General features: G+C 36.8%; 1 protein-coding gene across 1 annotated transcript in view; it reads left to right on the top strand.

Annotated features, from left to right (window-relative positions):
* Positions 1-20,059, top strand: part of TRPM3 (transient receptor potential cation channel subfamily M member 3) — a 259,088-nt gene that overhangs the window by 123,508 nt on the left and 115,521 nt on the right. Inside the window, exons 4-6 of the mRNA XM_054004438.1 lie at positions 4,002-4,215; positions 7,271-7,395; positions 13,440-13,611. Coding sequence (XP_053860413.1) covers positions 4,002-4,215; positions 7,271-7,395; positions 13,440-13,611 — 511 coding nt within the window. The remainder of the gene's footprint in view (positions 1-4,001; positions 4,216-7,270; positions 7,396-13,439; positions 13,612-20,059) is intronic.

The raw sequence follows: 20,059 nt of genomic DNA, 5'->3' as shown, positions 1-20,059 counted from the left end.
ACTGCACTTTTAAGCAATCTAACCCTCTATTTTTTAGTACCCACACCCCCACTCACCCAACCACACACACACACACACACACACAGAGACTTAATGTTCTCTCATTAATTGGTGGGCCTGGATTGCTTATAAACTTCTTTTAAGGATTGCTCTTTGCAGAACTAAAATTTCTTTCATCATGGTTTTTCAGGGTTAAATGGAAAATGGCTGTTTGAAAAGCCTTTGGTGAGTTAAATAGATTCCTCCTCGCTGAATGCATCTCAATGATACATTTCATATGCAGAGTAAAATTCTAAAATAAGTTTGCAGCTGCAAAAGAAAGGAAGTTTACTTCAGTATTATCTGCTTAACTTTTCTTATGGTGCATGGAAACATGAAAGAACATCAGTAGAATTCCAATGAACATTAACAGTTGCTTAGACAAAGTTGCTAATATTCAGGTCCTTAAAACTTTATTATTTGGAAGTCAGTCACAGAAAAAGGTATTTTTATTCGCATAAAATGCATTGAGTTTTATAAAAATTGTATAAAAAGGATGCCAAAAGTCATCAGGGCTTTTGATAGAAAAAAAAAAAAAGATAACCAGATAACTTTTCATAAACCATGAAAAGGCAGCAGCCATTGTTCTGTTATAGCAAATTAATTTTTTAAAAATATTTACAGAATTTAAAAGATGGTGTTCTACATGGAGAAAAAGGGGAAATTACACAAAAAAGCCTTTATCCAAAGCCCATTTAAATCAATGAGGGTCCTTTCACTGATTGTTCAGTGGAACTTGAATTAGACCTTAAGGGGATAAGAAGAAATAACTTACACAGAACCAATCTGGTTTTAGTCTAAGTAGCAGGTTTTTTTGTTTAATTCTGTGAGAATTAAATGTAATTTAATTTCTTTTTTAATTGAGGATCAAACTTAAGGGCAAGCAGTCCTGTAGTGATACAAACTTAAGTTACCAAAAAGAAACAGAGGAATAATGTTAGAATGCAGATCATAAAATATTGTCAGAATAGATTTACTTTCAGAAATACAACAAAATTCTGAGTCTCTTTAATTTATTCACTGACACTCTCATCTGCAATCATTCACCAAGTACTTTAATGAGACAGCTGTGCTTAAGTAACAGAGTAGTAATTCTATTTCTCAGGAACTTTGACTTTTGCCCTAGGGCACTGGAGTTGAGCTTGGAAGTGTCTGGCTGTTTGACTGAGGGTGGGCATAGGTTTGTTTTAGAGAACATTTGACAAAAAAAGTGAAACAACAACTGGCAATAAATGCACTCTTGCTGAATACCACTGTGCTGGTCTAGGGATGAAATGGGCATTGCAGCTTGAGCTTGATGCTTTGTCCTTTCACTTTCTGTGTTGATGCCAGTCAGGTCAGTCTAGGTTTTGTGATTCAGAACTGTACTTTTGCTTCCTATCTTGCCCTGCTTTGCTGACACATAAAAACTGAATTCTTGCGTCCTATACATATACTTCTCCCATGCAGAAAGGGCTAAATCATTTCCCATTAGAACTGATAATGTCTACAGCTGACAGATACACCAGGCATGGAATTTCATTGAACAGCAACAGAGTGGTTTGGCTAAGATTCAAATTTTCTATCTGCCTCCAGAGGCTATAGCAAGAGAATTCAGAAACAAAATAAATACTCATTAACATTCTAAGCAAAAACTGACAGGGCTAAATATTCTAGTACAAGATTGGAAGACATGAATTTTTGTTACAGGCTAAAGTGGCCTTAAAGGTCATATCTATAATTTAATGTAAACTTTTTAAAATAGGACAAAAGAATTCTCTTTTAGTTACTAGCTAACATATTAAGTAATGGCAAAAGAGTAAATTCAAGTATGCCAAACTAAAAATTGCTTCTGTAAGAGCAAAAATTATTCAAATAGTCATAAAAATTGAATGGTATGCACAAAAGAAAAATCATGTTTGGCATCCTTGCCAAAAACATCTAAACCACTAAATTTTATCTCACTTGATGTAAATTTTAATTTACATGAAAGAACCTTAGGTATTTATTTTTCCTTAAATTTCCACTTTGTAAAATAAAATTAGAAAAGTATAAAGGGGGTTTTCCTGTAGTATAAAATAGAAGCAGTTGCTTCCAATACAAATTGTCTACATTTTAAATAAATGCAAGAAAATACTTCTTTCTTAATCACTTCATAGATTTATATTTATTGGAATTCAGAGGTCTTTATATATAAGAAGAGTAATACAAAGACTTAAGAAGGTAGGGACAGTGAAATCACACATTCTGAGGTATTTTTAAAAAATCTAAAGAAAAAAAAAAAATACTCACTGTCCAGATTAGATAATACATATCTGATGCCATTTGTGTCTTCATCTTAGCATCATCCCAGATGATGCAATGGCATGTTTGTATGGTCATTGCCAGTATGAATTCACCTTAATTATGAATTAATGAATTCAGTATGAATTCACCTTAATTATCTTCTGAAGATTTGCAGTCTCTCTTCACAAAGCAGAGTAAGGTACCAGTGATTCCAAACCAAAGACTCCATAGTTTCACAGCAGAGTTTTCATGGAGGCCCCATTAAGGATGCTGTCTGTGAATGCCTCCAGGTGCCCTTTGCAGCCTCAGATCTCCCTTAAGAGATGAAAAAGGGCAAAATGATCATTCTTTTTATACCCCTCTGATGTGTTAAAACTTTGACAACCCTCGAATCCCAGTTTAAAAACTTTTAATATCTGTCTAGCCATACAAGATTTTAACTCACACTGAAAATTGACTGAGTAGCTACTGAGGAGGCAGTTCATCTATATTAATAAGCTTGACAGAAATGAAAACTGTGGTTTTTATGTCCAGCAGCTGTTGTGAGTTTGCATAGCTGCTGCAGAGAACATTACTGATGCACTTGGGGTGAATGTGCATTCCCAAGTTTTTGCTCAGCTTTTGGTTTGGCTGTGCCCCCCCTCAACTGATTGTGCAAACAGGCTTCTGCTTCCAGAAATGTTAACAGTAGATGTTTATGGTGCAGCAACCCATTCTTGCAAAAAAATTCTGTTTATTAGCAGTTTCCTCTGGAAAATGCCAAGTCCTTATTTCTTATTCAACTAGAAAGGAATCCACTTTATTATCATATGGTATTGCTAAAAAATAACAAACTTTTGGCAAGAAATACTGGTTAGACATGTCAAAAAGGGACAAAATGATTACATAATATGTATGGATATTATACTACCTGGCATGTTACAATAAACAAATTAGGACTAGTTATTCCTCAGACTGAAGGCAAAGGTATACACCTGATGTCTGTGCTGACAATCCATCAAGAGAAAGACTGCTGAGGTTGCTCTACAGGTATTGATTCAATCAGAAGTTTGACAGATGAGTGCTTTCTGCAACCTATTTTATTTTATTAAGAGGCTCCTTCCAGATCTTAGCAGCTATAGAAAGAATTTCTTTCCCAGCCTTTTAGGATCTAGAGTTTTCTACGGCAAGATCATGAACCTGTACAAATTGTATATAGTTAGCATTCTTTCATCTGGAAAGTATCTGTTTAGTTGTTTTTCTCAGTTTAAACCTATGTATGCTTGAAGAACTGAGTTTTTATCTGCTATTTCTTACCTTTTGAGGGTTTGACTTAGGTAATTTGAAAATGAGGTGCAAGTAAATACACAGTTGTGACCCTGACTACCTAGGTCACCTCTGGCAGACCTCTTACATTTTTGGTCCAGTTTTTGCATTTATAAATTGTAGACATTAATCTTTCTGGCATTGCTAAGGATTTTGAAACAATTAATTTCTTAATTTCCTAAATAAAGAAAATTGTCCAGCCTGTGAAGTGCAAGTGTTCCATTATTCCTAGTTTCTCAGTTTCCTAGGAAACTAATTATCTGGTTAGCAAATAGTTACTGGTTTTGTCATTTAAAAAGTGATCTATTGGGCACAGATAATATACATTAGAAACCAGTAGGTACAAACAATGTTTTTTTCTCTACTCTCTCCTATTACCCTTGTTTCTGCAGTATGTACGTGTGTCTTTTGACACAAAGCCTGACCTTCTTCTGCATCTCATGACCAAAGAGTGGCAACTTGAGCTCCCCAAACTTCTCATCTCTGTGCATGGGGGCCTTCAGAATTTTGAACTTCAGCCAAAACTCAAGCAAGTCTTTGGAAAAGGACTTATTAAAGCTGCAATGACAACTGGAGCATGGATATTCACTGGAGGAGTAAACACAGGTAAGAGCAACATTGAAATAAAAGCACAATGGCATCTAGGAGACTTCATCACAAAAAAAAAGGAAAAAAAAGTAGGAATTATAAGATTAGAAAGCCATTCTATGTTTTATTTTATTAGTCATTTCTGTACTATATGAAAACAAGAAAATGTGAAGTTGACACCAGCCTGGCAGCTGGTACAAAACAGAAGGAAATACTGCAGTTTGCTGCAGTATGAAATGCACACTTTGGAGCTGAAAATAAAACCTCCTGCAAGGCAATTGTATTAGTATATCACCAAGGAAGATTTTATAAGATCAACTGTAAACTGCAGGGAAGGACTACTAGTCAAAGAAGTCCAACTCTTATTACACAAAACTGAAAACACTTTCATCCAGAAGGGACATTTATTTTATTTAATCAGGTGACCCAAAAAGTTCTGGTTTTTGGATGTGATGGCAAACTTCTTCCTTATTTGTAGAGAGTTCAACCTAATTTTTTGCTATTACATTTTCATCAAGAGCAATATCTGCCACTTCTAGTCAAAGAGCATCTGTGATACACCAAACAGGTGTCCTAGGGACCCAAGACAGCAGCTGGCCCAGCTCTGCTAGCAGACAGCATATACACTTTGGGAATAAGCTGCAAACTGTAGGTCCCTAGACAGAAAATTCTGGCATTGACATCTCAGTTACCCTCCCTGATGGAGGCAGAAAGGGGGAGAGATTCAGGGGAAAATCAAAAAAGTTCTTCTACAGAGAACTGAAAAAAGTTTTGAGCTAGGCCATGAACTTGTAAATTTATGTCATTCTCATTTGCTGCAGTAACAAAGCTATAATTTTTTTACTTTAGCAAGAGTATATCTTCTTACTGTCTCTGGAAAACAATGTAATCATTCTATCATATGTTAATTTTAGTGCATGGTGGATCAACTCCTACATGTTTGAATGTAAATGCTTAATAGGAGTATTGGACTTGGTTTTCAGAGCACATCAAATTTAAAACAGTACTCAGTTTTATTACAACAGCAATACAAGTAGCACAGAATCATAGAATATGCTGAGTTGGAAGCATATGGATCAAGGAGTCCAGCTCCTGGCCCTGCACAGGATAGCCCCAGGAATCACACCATGTGTCTATGAGTGTTGTCCAAAGACTTTTTGAACTCTGGCAGGCTTGGTACCTGAAGAAAGCAAAGAAGCATAAGCTTTTGGAGTGTTAGATAAATAGACACAAATGTAATATGACCCACATCTCTTCAAAATAAGGAATAAAATCCGGTTAATGTTGATTTGTGCACTATGGTGGTAACAATATTAGTGGTCAGATAGTTTTGTCATGATGATGGCAAAGACAGATATAAGTTTTAAGTTAAAATTACATCAGAAGAATGTACATGTTGTACACTTAATGCAGTGGATCACCAGAGCAACTGTAGAAATCAAAATACAGATTTTTTTTTTTTTTAAAAAGGACATATGATAACACTTGTACTTGGCAAATGCACAACTGCTTCCTACCATTTTTCAAATCCTCATATTTGCAAATGCCAAAACAATACAAATGAACCAGGAAAGTAATCATAAATGCTGCTGAAAAGGACTGTTTTTCCTAGACAATACAATGTAGTTCAAGTGGCTCTCTGCTGTTTTAAAAACAAACAATTTGAAAAGCAATTTTGCAGTATCAGTAATCTCTCACTACAGTCTTTAATTTCTGGAGGAAATCAGTTGATTGCTCAAGGACTAGGTTTTCAAACTGTATAGCTGAAAATTATTTGTGAAATCATAAAAATTGAGAATTTCTCAGTACAGTCTCTTTTGTTGAAGATAAATTTTAAAATTTGGTTTCTCTTAAGGAAAATTATAACTGAAATGTCCTGAAATACTGCTGTTGGACTGAGAATCAGTGATGTGGGAGAGACAGAGCATACCTGACTAAAAACATGACTGTTGTTCTGAATATTCATGTCACACTGAAAGTTGATTATTCTAAACAAGAGAAATTTTTGCAGTCTGGACAGATTTTCTGCTTTAAATCCTTTAGGCTGTTCCAACAACCTAAAACTTAGGCCCAACAGCTTATTTCATAGGTGATGGCAGCTACAGGGTTGGGGTTTTTTAACCTTCCACAAGAAGAATACTAGACTCAAGGACATAGAGGATCTGTTAGTTGTGGAGAGTTTTCTTACCCTGGGTCATTTGCAGTTCAGAAAACTAAAACCAAAATCCTAACAATTGTGTGACTGTGATTTCTATCCAGTCATCTTGAAATCGTTAAATTTGAACAATATGGAAATTCAGCAACTGAGAATCAGATAACAACTGCAGCAAACCCATCGGACTGCTCCAGTGCAGCCACATCCTAAAAATAGTTTTTAATAGACAGATTTTAAAAGATTATTTTATTAAAAGGAAGGAGAAATTACACTTGTCCTTTGCATGAAGATACCACTGAAACACTGCCAAAGCTGGTCTAGGGTAAGCAAGCAGCCCTTGAAAGAATGCAGCCATTCTCTCTGTACTAATTTCTGTTCTCTCACTGATTCCCAGGGCAGGTATTAATACTCTGCAGGAAGCTATCTCAGGTGACTGAGTTTGTTCAGAAAGAATGGCAAAATAGCTTCATCACAGAGTAGCATAATGATGTTTTCACATTTTCATCCTTGATTGGGAGCATTTGTGTACAAGCTGCATTTCTGAGGGAGTTGGGGGGTGGGGGGTGGGGACCACAATTAATTCCTATGCTTCTTTCTGTGCTTGGGAATACACAAAAGCTTGCATGCACATGTGAGCACAAGTGCAGATAGATAAGCTGCAGTCAACTATCAGCATTTCAATTCTTCTTTCTAAAGCTGTGTATTTTTTTTCTTATTATTTCATTTAGTAATTTTTGGATTCAATAAAATGGATTCACAGAAATTAATGATAAGAAATAAGAATGTATTCATAGCTTTACTTAATTGTAAGGATAGGTACAGGTATTCCCTAAAAAAACAAGTCTATACTAAATCAATATGGTAATGAACAGAACAGACATAATTATGAATTTCTGTTTTATGCTGTTTCTTTGCCAGGGGTCATTCGGCATGTTGGAGATGCCCTGAAAGATCATGCCTCAAAATCTCGAGGGAAGATCTGCACCATCGGTATAGCTCCCTGGGGGATTGTGGAAAATCAAGAGGACCTGATTGGCAAAGATGTAAGACCTATATAGACATAGATGACCTCCAGTATCTATAAATCTTCCAGTTATTTTTCCTGTCGTCTCCATCCCTCACTTAGCAATTCCTCTTAGAATTAATGTCTGCAGCTAAAAGTCAATATATACACAGGTTTTCCATTAGGGTTGATGGCAGGTTTTGACACATCAGCAGTAAAAATTCCTGCACTGTATGGTATTTAAAAATAAATTATAATGGCAATTCATTAAAAGCTATTCTTGAAAATATATCAAAGCTTCATCCTTAGAACTCTATGAACCCAGAAAGGTACTTAAGAAAATATTGATTGGAAAACTTGAAATCGGATTTATTTTCAAGCAATACTATAATGCCTTGGTTAAATTCAAAATTTCAGGCTATCCTCCTTAGAATATATTCCCTCCCATAAATTTTTATTGATGTAATTTTGAAAGGTCTTATTGGGTATTGTAGATAAGAGTGACCTCAAGTAATTCACCTTCAGCCACTTTCTGAAGGACAGGACTGGTGTTTCTCCTATTCTTTCACACAATTCCTCTCTTTTAAAACTCTTAATACAGTAAGATTAATTCCTTAATTTTAAATACATTAATAGTTTGTCTGAACTGGTTATTTTTTACCTGAAGCTTTTCAGAACCCTTTTTTTTTTCTCACTTCTGGTTCATTCCTAAGAAATCTGTCTGAGAACCAGTGACTAATTATGAGGGTAAGAGATACAATCTGCATAAAGAACTTCTTCCTTATCTTCATTAGCCTAACCCATTCTTTTGTGTACATTCTGTATTCATGACCAAGTTGGGAAGGGGAAAAGGATTCAAGTATCTCTCAAGTCAGAGGAGTTACTATGATTATAAAGAAAATTATCTGACTGGAGTTTACTGCAATTCACTATGAAAGTACAGCTGTTAGGGGGAACTGTATTAGCATGGAGTCTTGTACTCTAATACCACACAAAAAAGCACGATCAGATTTTGCCACAGTAATTCTGAGTCACCAGTGAACTCTTCTGAGGTGCAGTGCAGAAGGTAATTAGCAGAAAAAGCTAAGCACAAGGATATATTATATCTTCTTACAGAAGTGTAATGTACACGTCATTTTCAAATATATAGTCGTTAGTGATTAGGCATGGGGTTCTGGAAACGTAGCAGGAAAGAAGTTAAGAAAAACATAAAATTAGCCATTTTCAAATGTTTGAAAATTTCTTTATTACTTTTATCCTCCTGTTGGAAAGCTACCTCAGTTCTGAGGCAGTCACTGCCTGTTTAAGGGGATCTGGAGCCCTCTTTTGCAGAAAAAGCTAAAAAAACTCTTGATTTCCCAATGTTCCAGCCAAGTGGAGCAGCTCCCCTGACTTCTGATATCTTTAAGCAATACTTTCCTCTAAATATCCTTACAATTTAGCAGGAAACCAAGAAGTTGTACTGTAATTTTATTTTAAAATAAATGATTTTTTAAAAAAAACCTTTCTAATTAAATCATAAAAGACTTAATACTTAGTTACTTTACGTACTTACTTACTTACTCTGATCATCAGATACAAAATGAAAAACATTTAATATAAAGTTGCAACTAACTTGGGTAGAGTCTTCTATTAAGTCAGACGCAATTATGTCCGTAGGGTTACAATGACAGGGTCATCACTAAGGACAGAAATATTTCAAAATATGCCTTTGATAGACAACATAAAATTTATCCTCTCAACCTCCTGGCCCCAAATAGTTTTTTAAAATTATTGATCAATAGGATGATGTAATGCTGAAGCACTTCTGGTTTTATCCATCTCTGATGCACATGTAATGATACTGCTTTATGCTTACTTATATCGAATTTCATCTTCCATATAACTACCTCATCAGGCTGTTTTATGAAGACTTTAGTCCAGTGAAATATTTGTAAGCTTTTTACCCTCTAATTAATCACAAATCTTTTACACCCATGTTGAATGGAATGTAACACAGCTTGAGGTAGGCCATTTATGTCACTAAATCATCTTAGTAAGAACCTTCACAAAATTATCTTTTCCTTCTTACTGTTTTTCCACCCTTCCCCCCAGCTTTCCTCAGTTACTTATGCCTCAAAGGACTTTCTCCCTTATTCAATGCATGCAGTTTCTTTAGAAGCATTTGGTGAGGAAGCTGTTTTGGAAGCCTTTTAAAAATCAAAGTGTGCTATATTGACTGACACATTAGAAGTGAATGCTGTGAAATGAACCGAGAAGGGGAAATGTAAATAGTACCATAAGCATGTAAAATGAATCATCATTAAGCAAGAAACAAAGGCCACAAAGGATTATACAAGGGGGGAAAAAAGTCAACCAGTAGTAAAAGACTTGGTGAACTCCAGCATCAATGTGGATTTATGCCTATATGCACTATGTCTAGTTAAATTATGATCAGAACTGAAAAGTTATAAAAACATACCCTTTCAGCATCAGATAGAGGCAGAAGACTGCTGTAGTCATGGGATTTGGAGGGACAGGGGGTGCAGAGGGGGAGCTGTGGTCATTTCACATGCCCCAGTGCATGTGGCCTCCCTGTGCCTCATGGCAAGGGAGGCATGCTCAGCAGAGGTGCTCTTCTGCTAATGCCTCAGCCTTATGGATCCAGAAGCCATAGCTGAGGGTTTTTATTATATTTACCAGCCCTTCCAAGTCAGTCAGCCTTTGGGAAACCTGGGGGACTTCCTCAGAGCCATAAAGAAAACTGACCAAGTTAAAGGAAATATTATTGCTGTTTGCTATTTGTTATATTGTGATGATTAAAGATCCCTAAAGACACATGTCTTACTCCAGTGCTGTAAAAGCAATAGCAGAAAATAGTGCAACTCTTAACACTCTCAGATTCTAATTTAGAAACAAAGGACACAAGGGAGTTAGTTGCCTTATTTCCCCATATTTTCTGATAGAACTGAGAAAGTAAAGTGGCTTGCTCAGTCTTGTAGAAAACTGTGATTATAAACAAGTTTCTTCCTACAGACAGAACCATTCTCTCTTCTAAAAGAGCACACTTTGTAAGTCATTGTAGCATGCATGTCTTTACTTTCAGGGTCTGTTCATTCCCCATTTGGGTTTAATTCCAAGTCACCTCAGTAGGAGACCAGGGGCAAAGATACAGACTGGCATATTTGTAGCATATATGGAGAATTTGGACCATGAACCAAAAGGTCCAGGAACCTCTGAATTAAATCAGGATCTATTCTGTTCCCTGGTATGCTCCAGAGCAACAAGGCTGCAGAAATGCCTTGATTTGAACAGCAGCTGCTACTCCTTGAGAAGCAAAGCATGCATCTCTTTCTTTTTCCATCACTACTTTGAGCTCACTGTTTGTCACAAGCTCTTTGCCTCCGCATAGACTGCTCAGATTCACGCACTGGTTCACATGGCACTTGCAGGCTTGTTGTCATGGTGAGTTACTCTGAGAGATTTTTCAAGTCTCTATGTTGAGTGTCATGTGCCTACAGGGAATCTAAGGAGAACAACAATGCTTTTCATTCAAGCTCGCTGCCACCTCAGGGTGCAAAGGCAAGGGCTGGGGTCAGCTCAGCCACTCACCTATTTACAGAATTCCCTCAGACCATGCAACATGAGTACTGCTTCACAGCACGGCTGCTGTCGCATTCATTAAACTGTATTTGGAGGGACTGTCTTGAGCAAAAACTATTCCTTTCAGCTCTGCAGAGGAAGATGTCAAGGGACATTATTCCCTATTCTCCCTATTCTCATTGCAAGGTTAGATGGGACTTTAAGAAATCTAGTCCAGTGGAAAGTGTCCCTGCCCATGGTGAGCAGTCTTTAAGGTCAGCTGAGTAATCTTTAAGGTCACTTCCAGCCCAAACTGTCATGTGATTCTATATCTGTAAACAGAGGATGAGAAGACAGCTTAAAGTCATAGTTTTTTCCAACCATTTAACTTACCTGTAAAATGCAAGGGGTTGAAAAGAACAGAGGAATGGAAACTACAAGAGTCAGAAATCACAAATCTGCTGAGTGTTGTCGAAGAGCAAATAACTTCAAGGAAGTAGCCTCAAAGCCTAGTATGTTCTCACCTTTACCTACAGATTTTGTTTATCCTTTTCTCAGGAAGAGTCTCACAGTGTGGTTTGAGAAATTTTATTGTTAAAAAAAAGAATTCAGATGTTGAATTGTACATGCTGTGAACAGTTCAATTGAAAATAATTGTAGTCTCATTTTCACATCCATTAAATTTATTAATAATGTAATTCACCTTGTAGCTAAACACAGAATAAAAGCATAGCTTTTTGATCTGTCCTGCAGCAGCATCACTGAGTCAAAATATTGCTGCAGATCAAGCTGTCACAGTTAAAAGGTACTGAGCTGTGGCTGTCAAGAAGAAACCACAAGCTGTTCAGTAGAATTGTCTATACAGTGGCCTGTACTCATACAATGAACGACCAACTCAAGGGATTCCTCTACTGTAAGGCCTTGCCAGTGCCATGGGCTACATGGTTTCTATATCTGTAGAAGCTAGCTATTAAACACATTCTAGCAGTGTACTGATATTTGTTAAGTCATGTGCAGCTGTAGAATAAATTGCTATGAATGAGGCACCAAAACAAACAGCATTAAAAAAATCGAAGCCAGAGCTATCACCTGTTCTCACAGAGTGTAGTGCACCCCCTTGCTGTTGGCCAGCTGCCCTCTAGGTCTTCTCAGACCTATTCCCTCCTTTTGCAGGATAAAGAACTTATGGAGTACCCTTTGCATGGCAGTTTACAACAGCAAAAGAAGTTTGTGTATTTCTCCTTGCTAGCTAAGAATTGACCAAAATTAGGCAGACACTCACAAGTGAAAATAATGTATATTGAGAGATCTCTGGCTAAAGAATTGCTAACACATATTATTTTTAAAGAATTGTGTCTCAATTAGAGATCTCTTTAGAATTACAGAGGGAGAAAAGCTTAGGAATAAATCAATAACTTATTCTATTTCTGTCTGCAAGCATCTATGTCAAATTTTGAGTGTACATATTTGTGCATTAAAAGTACAAGAACTGAAAAATGAACGATGTCAGAACTCTGAAGAAAATTCCTTGCAAATGAAGGATAGCCCAGCTGAGCTTTGTAACAAGTCATTGCAGCATTTCTTCAGCTAGGACTTCATTTTACAGATTTTCTGTTTTGTCTCTCCAAAAAGACAAGACATACATAAGAAAGGCAGGGAATAGTATTGCTAGAAAATCTTTGAAGTACCAGTCAGGATGCCTTGACACAACACCAATTCTTTTGCTGTGTTAGTACAGTCTTACTTATGTCAGTAGACACCCACCAAAGCAGCTGACAGCCAAATATGGCCCCATGCTATTATTTGGTCTGACTGGTGGCTATGAGTGGGGTAATTCTGTGGCAATTTACACAGTCTGCTGCACAGTTTCTCCTGATAAAATAAAATCAAAGGAAGTGAAGCAAACTCCCCATTTTACAGAAAATTTCTAAAGTTGTTGTGAACACACATAACTGCCTTTTACTGATCCTAGGAGTGGGCCAATGGTTTTTCCAAGAAAATTGAAAATGTGGTGCAATATCATGTGCACACCTCTCCAGGAGTGGAACTCACCTGTACTTGTGTATCTCCAGTGCTGGTGTTTCTGCATGAGCCAACACTGGAGGCATGATGCTGGGTGGGGTCTGTGAAGGATGAATCAAAGAATTTGGTCAGAGAAAGGTGAGATTTTACACCAACCGTCTAGATAGTCAGCACCAGACAGGGTATACAGTTGTGTATGTGTGTGGTCACCCAGACCTTTGGAGCACTGACCATTAGCCAGATTTTAAAAGAAGCAATGAACAGTGATACTATTGAAACAGATTACCTTGGAAAACCCTTCAAGTCATGTCTGCATCTGAAAGGGCAGTGTTAAGGTAATTTTCTACTTTACACATAAAAGACGGTAATACTCAAGTGCAGTATTTAATTTTGTTTTTTTTCTTTCGTTTCATCTTGTCAGCTCATATCTTGTAACTGATTTAGTTCAGAGGCTCTTTTCTGTTAAGTGTACCCTCTTTTTCCTCTGTCTCTAAATTGCAGGTGGTCCGACCATACCAGACGATGTCCAATCCCATGAGCAAGCTGACAGTACTCAACAGCATGCATTCTCATTTTATTTTGGCTGACAATGGTACTACTGGTAAATATGGAGCAGAGGTAAAGCTTCGTAGACACCTGGAAAAGCACATTTCACTTCAGAAGATAAATACAAGTGAGTAACATGTTGCAAAAAACAGTATAAAGAAGCAATAATTCTGCACATTTAGGGGAGTGTTTCTACTGTCTATGGTGACCATGATCTAAGGAAAGCAAATAATGAAAAAAGTCAATAAAATTTTATTTTAGAGTGCAATGGGTTTTAGAGTGCACAGCACAAATAGCTGGATTTGTTTCTGCTAAGTTTCAAGCAGTATTTGCTAAGTTTCAGATTCCACTCAGGTCTTCGGTAGCCTCTCTTCTTTATAACTCTGTACAATTAGGTTCGCATTAATTTAGTAAAGAATAAGGTGAAATTAGTACACTTAAAGAAAAGGGTGACAGTACGTAAGGGAGAGTTTTTTATTAAAAAGGTTTTGCAGTTTGAAGAGACACTGATAATTATAGGCAGTGAGAGGGTTCAGTAAAAGTGCTGCTATACCTTTGCACTGTGTTTATTAGTTTCTGTCACCAGAGGACACAAGGAAAAACGATGCACCACAGCTATGGTCACAATGAAGAGCTAATTTATTTCCTCTGACGCCAATAATTTATAGTTCTCAAAAGATGCCAGTGGATAGGAGGGTGAAAGTGCCACCTCTCCAATGACACTGGACAAACTACCAGTACATCAAATTTCTCCGCCTCTATGAAGGAATGCAAAACAATAGGTTGTTTACAGAAAGTTGTGTGAGAAAGTTTTCTACAAGAATGTAAACTCAGAAGGTTTTAGAAAATCTTAAAAAATCAGAGTGACAAGTTTCTCCTAAACAGCTGTCATTAGCCAAAGCCAGAAGCTGAGTTACGAACTTAGGTGTTCCTTTCACTTCATCTTTTGCAACCCTGATGATATCACATCATGACCAGACTGAAACCTCCAGTTTTTCTCTCAAAGTTGTATTTTTTCTTTTCATGTACCACTTTCCTACCTAAAAGAAAAAAACAGTCACCTAAGTAAGCATTTCTGCATGGATAAAATAAAATATGATATCCCAATACTAGTATATATATTTTTGTAATGTACCCCAACTTGATGCTTGATGTAGTGTACAGATGCTTTGAGATGGGGACTCAATTTCAATTCTATTTTTGGTCTCATAAAAAACATCAATGTTGTACCTCCATAAGATTTCTTTAGGAATGAAAACAGATCTAGTCTTTCAAAAGTGATCATATGCGGCCTTTCTTCTTTAAACATGCAATCTTGAGGAATGGTGAAAGTTTTTATGACATAGGTATGTGAAACTGGAATGAGACTAGGAAAAGCATTTAGCTCTCAGGCATCAGATGACAAGGAATTACAGGCAGGCCCAGTTGGGTGAACATAAACTAGAATGTTCATCATGCTTGATAAAGTTTTCTGTATGATGAATATAATCTGTGCTTAAATTAAAATGTTGTGCCACTTGTGGCCTTCAACAGCACTGCATGAACTCCACTCACTACAGGTTTATTTTTTTTAGAACATCACAGTTACATTGTTTTTTCTCAGAGAAAAGACTATGTAGATATGCACTAAATGTGTGCACCATAAGCAGTGGGCGCATGCCTGGGACCTTTCTTAGCAGATGAAGATAGTGTAATCTAATCCTAACTTGACCAGCAGCAAAAAGGCACATTTGAAAATGGCTTATCGTGAAAATACATAAAATTTTGGCATAAACAGTCATTTTGAAAGCCTTTAAAAGAAAAGTGTGAGCTTTTACAGTTTACAGCACAACATTTTGGTGGAAAAATCTTATCTTAAGAAGTAAATCTCTTTAGAGAGATTTAAATAAATTCAGATTTGGTCAAGAGGCTTATCTTTTAAAAAGTGACTGATGGATGAAACTACAGACTTCGGTGGTTCAAGTCAAATGCTTGCCTGACTTCTTCAAACATCTAAAAAAATGAAGAACATCTCTTCTCTGGTTTCTTTCTGCAGTACGCCCCACACACAAAAGTAAGTATCCACCTTTTCACTTTCCTCTGTGACAGAGACTCTCCACCATTTATTTAACCACTTGCTCCCTCTCTCTCTTATAAACACAAAGATACTTGGATCTCACAACACTTCCTCAAAATAGAAATGTGAAAAAATTGTTCAAAAAGAAGTCTGCCAATAAGATTTGTACATCTTGGTTCAGTGGCATCCAGAATGTTTCTGCAATATTTTGTTTTTCTTTGCTTTAAAAGAGGATGACTGAGTCTTGCCCACACTCTAGTTATTAGGAAGTTGACCATATGGATGAGAAAGACCATCTGCCTTGTGGGGTCAGCCAAACAGATGGCCAGTTTCTGACGCTTTTCTTTACCCTTATTTATAGCAGAGCAATGTAGATCCTCCATCCTGTGCATGACAGGGCATTGCTGCTAAGGGATTTTTATCCAAATGGGACTCTGTGCAGCCATGCATGTATGTCTTTATTTACCATACCAGTTGCAAGCATGTGGAGTGGGGGAAAACACTGAGAGCATCACGATTTTCTTTGTGAGAGCGTCAGGAAAAGGCGCAATTTTTTGTTGATCACTAAAAAAAGGAGTCTGCTCTAGAAAACAGAACAGATTTAGGAACTCGTAAACAATTGATAACTTTTTATTTCACAGCCTGTCCCTCAACAATAGTGCTGAGAGTAGATTTTATTATTATTTTTAAGCCTGCCTGAGTTTTACATGCTAGGCTTGTCATTTCTTCTTATCTATTTTCCTTTGCCTTAACTTTGTTTTTCTCCAGTGCAGTGATAGCTCTCCTGGATATTTGGGGTCACATACAGTTCACAAAGGGAAGCTTTAAACTTGTTCTCACATATTAAAGACACAGAAAATGGCATTCCTTTCAAATAGACTAGGACAGTGGCAGTCTCTTTTATAAAATTTAATAAATTGGGTCATTAAATATGTCAGATAATTCTGAAAGTCTCAGCTTTTATTATTCGTAATATGGCATCATTATCAGTCATTCAGCAGTAACCAATTTCTTGAATCAGTGTACTATAAAATAAGAACAGGAATAATAATAAGAAGAACAAGAAGAATCTCCAATTATGCCCCTTAAGAACACTAGGGAAAATATTTTATCAAGTATTCTGTTTTCCATTACCTTTTAAGGTGTTACCACTTGTATTGCTCTTATTTTGTTCTCAGCAAATACTCAGGAACTAAAAAATGGTTTTCAGAAAACAGAGGGTGACATTTGTGGCCCTGAGCCTGCAGGTTCAGCACAGAGTCACTCTGTTGTGCAATTACCTAGAAGTCAATTTGATACTTTAATGCTCAGCACAGGTTTTTTTTATTTTCACAAAGGAAGGCTATTTTAACACAGTCCAGCAACCATCTCTTGAAGTGAGCCTCAAGTTGTCTCAAAGTCCTGGAGTTTCAAAGTGCATCATTTTGTAGCATGAAATGTTGAAAGTAAGAACTTTTTCTGAAAGTGTTTCAAGATCAAAAGGAAATATTCAAAGTAATCTGATCAGAAATGTTTCTGGTTTCCAATTCAAACAAATATTTGGATCTTAGACTTTTTGCAGAATTTTCAAGGCACAGAAATCACTTGAAGATACACACTGGAAGGAAGGAAAGATATCTTTGTAACTATCTCTGCCATAGAGTTTATTTGTATAGCATTACATGGTTAATTCAATAATTCATGTAAAAGTTTTTACATTGAAATATGGAGTCCATGCTATTCAAAAATATTGCATTAATGAGCAGAAGATTCTCAGGATAAGGGTATAGAGATTTTTTAATGTAATAAAATGCCCCAGCTTGAAAGGGAGATGCAAAAATTGGAGGCCAGCTGTGTTTCCATCTCTGATGCTCTCCTTACACTGTTCCATGGCAGGAAGGGATCTATGGCATGTCAGGCTGATGCAATTGACCACTGCCAGTTTACTGATTTCTGATTCACTGCTTCTGGAACTGCTCAAGAGATTATACTCTGTCTCATTGCCTTGGACCCCATCACCAGTGTGTTATCTGAAGCCCACAAACTGCTATTTTTAGACATTTTCCCTTCAGAGAACCTCACCCCATCAAGAAAAATATGGGTCTGACACCTTTTTAATATCACTGTTGTACAACAGGTATAGGATAACTCCTTAGACTCCTTTTCAAAAGGTTAAACAAGCACTGATGTCTCAAACTTGCTTCCTTAGGCATATGCTTGTCGTTGTTGAGGCAGTCACAACACAAAGAAGAGACATTAAGCAGTCTTCTGATGGCAACTCTTTATTACATAAATGGCTGACCTTTTATACACTTTCTAATTGTTTACACTTCTTCTACCCTAACTATTGGCCACAATAATTCAACATAACACCATTGGTGAAAAGTAACAGTGACTTCAGCTAAATTTCTTGTCCAGCTGCAAAGTTCCCTCCTTATCAGCTTCTTCTTGCTTCTCATCTTCTTCTCGCTCCTTTAGCTAACAGGCCCGCTGTTAGCCCCTTCCACATATGCTCTAGGCATCTTTCCTCTGGTTGCTTGACAGTTTCTCCTTATCCTTCATGGACAGCCCAAACCTGCATCCAGTGCTTCAGCTACCGTTCTGCTAGTGATGAACAGAGTGATCATGGGACAAAACCTCACACTTGACACACTGGTCTAACATAGCCCATGCTTCATGTGCACCAAGAGCATGCTGGTGCACTCATGTAGGCACCCACTGTAACTCTGAGTCCATGACCTAAGGATATGGTTATCTGATTAGAACAAAACATCTGTTTTACTCTAAACAGCCACAATTTACATTGGAATTCTTTTTTTAAGAATGAACACAGAAAAATTGCAATTTATGTGGGATTTTTCAAGTTTGGACTTGATTTTCCTAAATATCATACAAGTTCTTACTGTCTTTGAGATCAAAAATTCATTTAAAATAATGTAGTCTAATTAATTATAGCAATAACTAGAAGTCATTAGGCATCCATCCTCAGGACATAGTCTGCCATGATATTGTAGGCCTAAGATTTAATTATTCTTTTCCTGAAGTTTGTGTGCATCCCTCAATCTCGTGTCATCTACAGTATTCCTTGGTTTGAGTCATTCTAAAGTGATATGTTTCAATGCTAAATTTTATTCAGAAGGAATAGAATTTCTTCTTTTCTTTTTCTCCTTTCCCTGCTGCCTGGGAAGTCTTCAGCACATTGTAAATTTTTTTGTACCATTTACAACTGCTTTTTCCAAAATGTTGTATACTTAGACCTTCTTTCCAATGGGTCACAATGGTGCAAAGAAATGTTTCCAAAGAAGCTGTTTGGAAAAAAAAAAAAAAAGGCAGACCAATTTTCACCAGTATTGCCACCGGTTTCAAAATCAATGGATATTTTATGATCACTCAAGATGTGAAAGTGTAGCTAATCTATTTTTTCCCCATCCTGTGGAAATACTAGTCGTCAGTACAGAACAAGAACTTTATGTGTCACCAAACAGATGATGTAATCTAAAAACAGAGAAAGGAAATAAATGAAGCATCTATTTACTAGAGATTACCTATTGCAAATTCTGCAACTATAACATTCCTGGACACTAGCAAACTGCTTTTCCAAAGTGCTGTAGAATGGCCTAGTCATTTGCTAAGATGAACTTCATTACCATTTCTGCAGAACGTTGCTGAGTAATGCAATCAGTCATGGCTTGAACCAGAAATATACAAGAAATCTGTCTACAAAATGCGTGTTGGAAGTTACAAGTCATAAAATATTCATTCCTGCTACTCCATAGATGGTTAGATTAGAGTAATTGTCAATGTAGCAACTCCGCTAATACATTTAATCTGAGGACTGTTAATCATTTTCAGACAAAGTCACTCCAATAGGTTGACATGCCGTGGGTCTCACTCATTTTGTGATTACACAGAACAATGCTTTCTCATTAACAAGCATAGTCTAGAATTATGTCATATTACATATAAAGGGCCTCTACCAGCACTTGCAGAACCTTCAAAAATCTACCTGAAACTTCTCTCTTTTGGCTCCGCACTGATGTTTGAATTTTTATGATATGCAGTTCATTCCTTCTGTTTGCACTAAGGCCTTCCTTTCACATGAGATAGTTGTTGCTATTAACTGACTTTTTATTGACTGAAATATTCTCAAGTCCCTAAAGAACTTACAGCATGGTTGCCAAGCATTTGCATCACAAATGCTTACTTTCCTTCATATGAGTGCTCTTACTGGAGCAGAGGAGCAAGACAGGGACACAGATTATTCATATACATAATGATCATTGCACATTGCACATTGTACTCTTTTAATTTGAATGAAAGGTATTGTGAATTAATAAGAATGTTGTACGTTATTCTTTAAAAGTACACGTACAATTTTGGCACCAGAATCAGAATTTGGACACAACACATAGGATAGCACAGCACAGCATGGCATAGCATGCATTCATAGCATGTTCTTGTGTATGCATAACCATTTGGTGAAACATGCAATAATTTTCTGTATTTCATGTACATTTCATGTCTTCTAACACATATGTGT

Source organism: Vidua macroura, chromosome Z (genome assembly GCF_024509145.1).
Source record: "Vidua macroura isolate BioBank_ID:100142 chromosome Z, ASM2450914v1, whole genome shotgun sequence".
Classification (NCBI taxonomy): Eukaryota; Metazoa; Chordata; class Aves; order Passeriformes; family Viduidae; genus Vidua; species Vidua macroura.
This window is presented reverse-complemented; position numbering and strand designations above follow the sequence as displayed.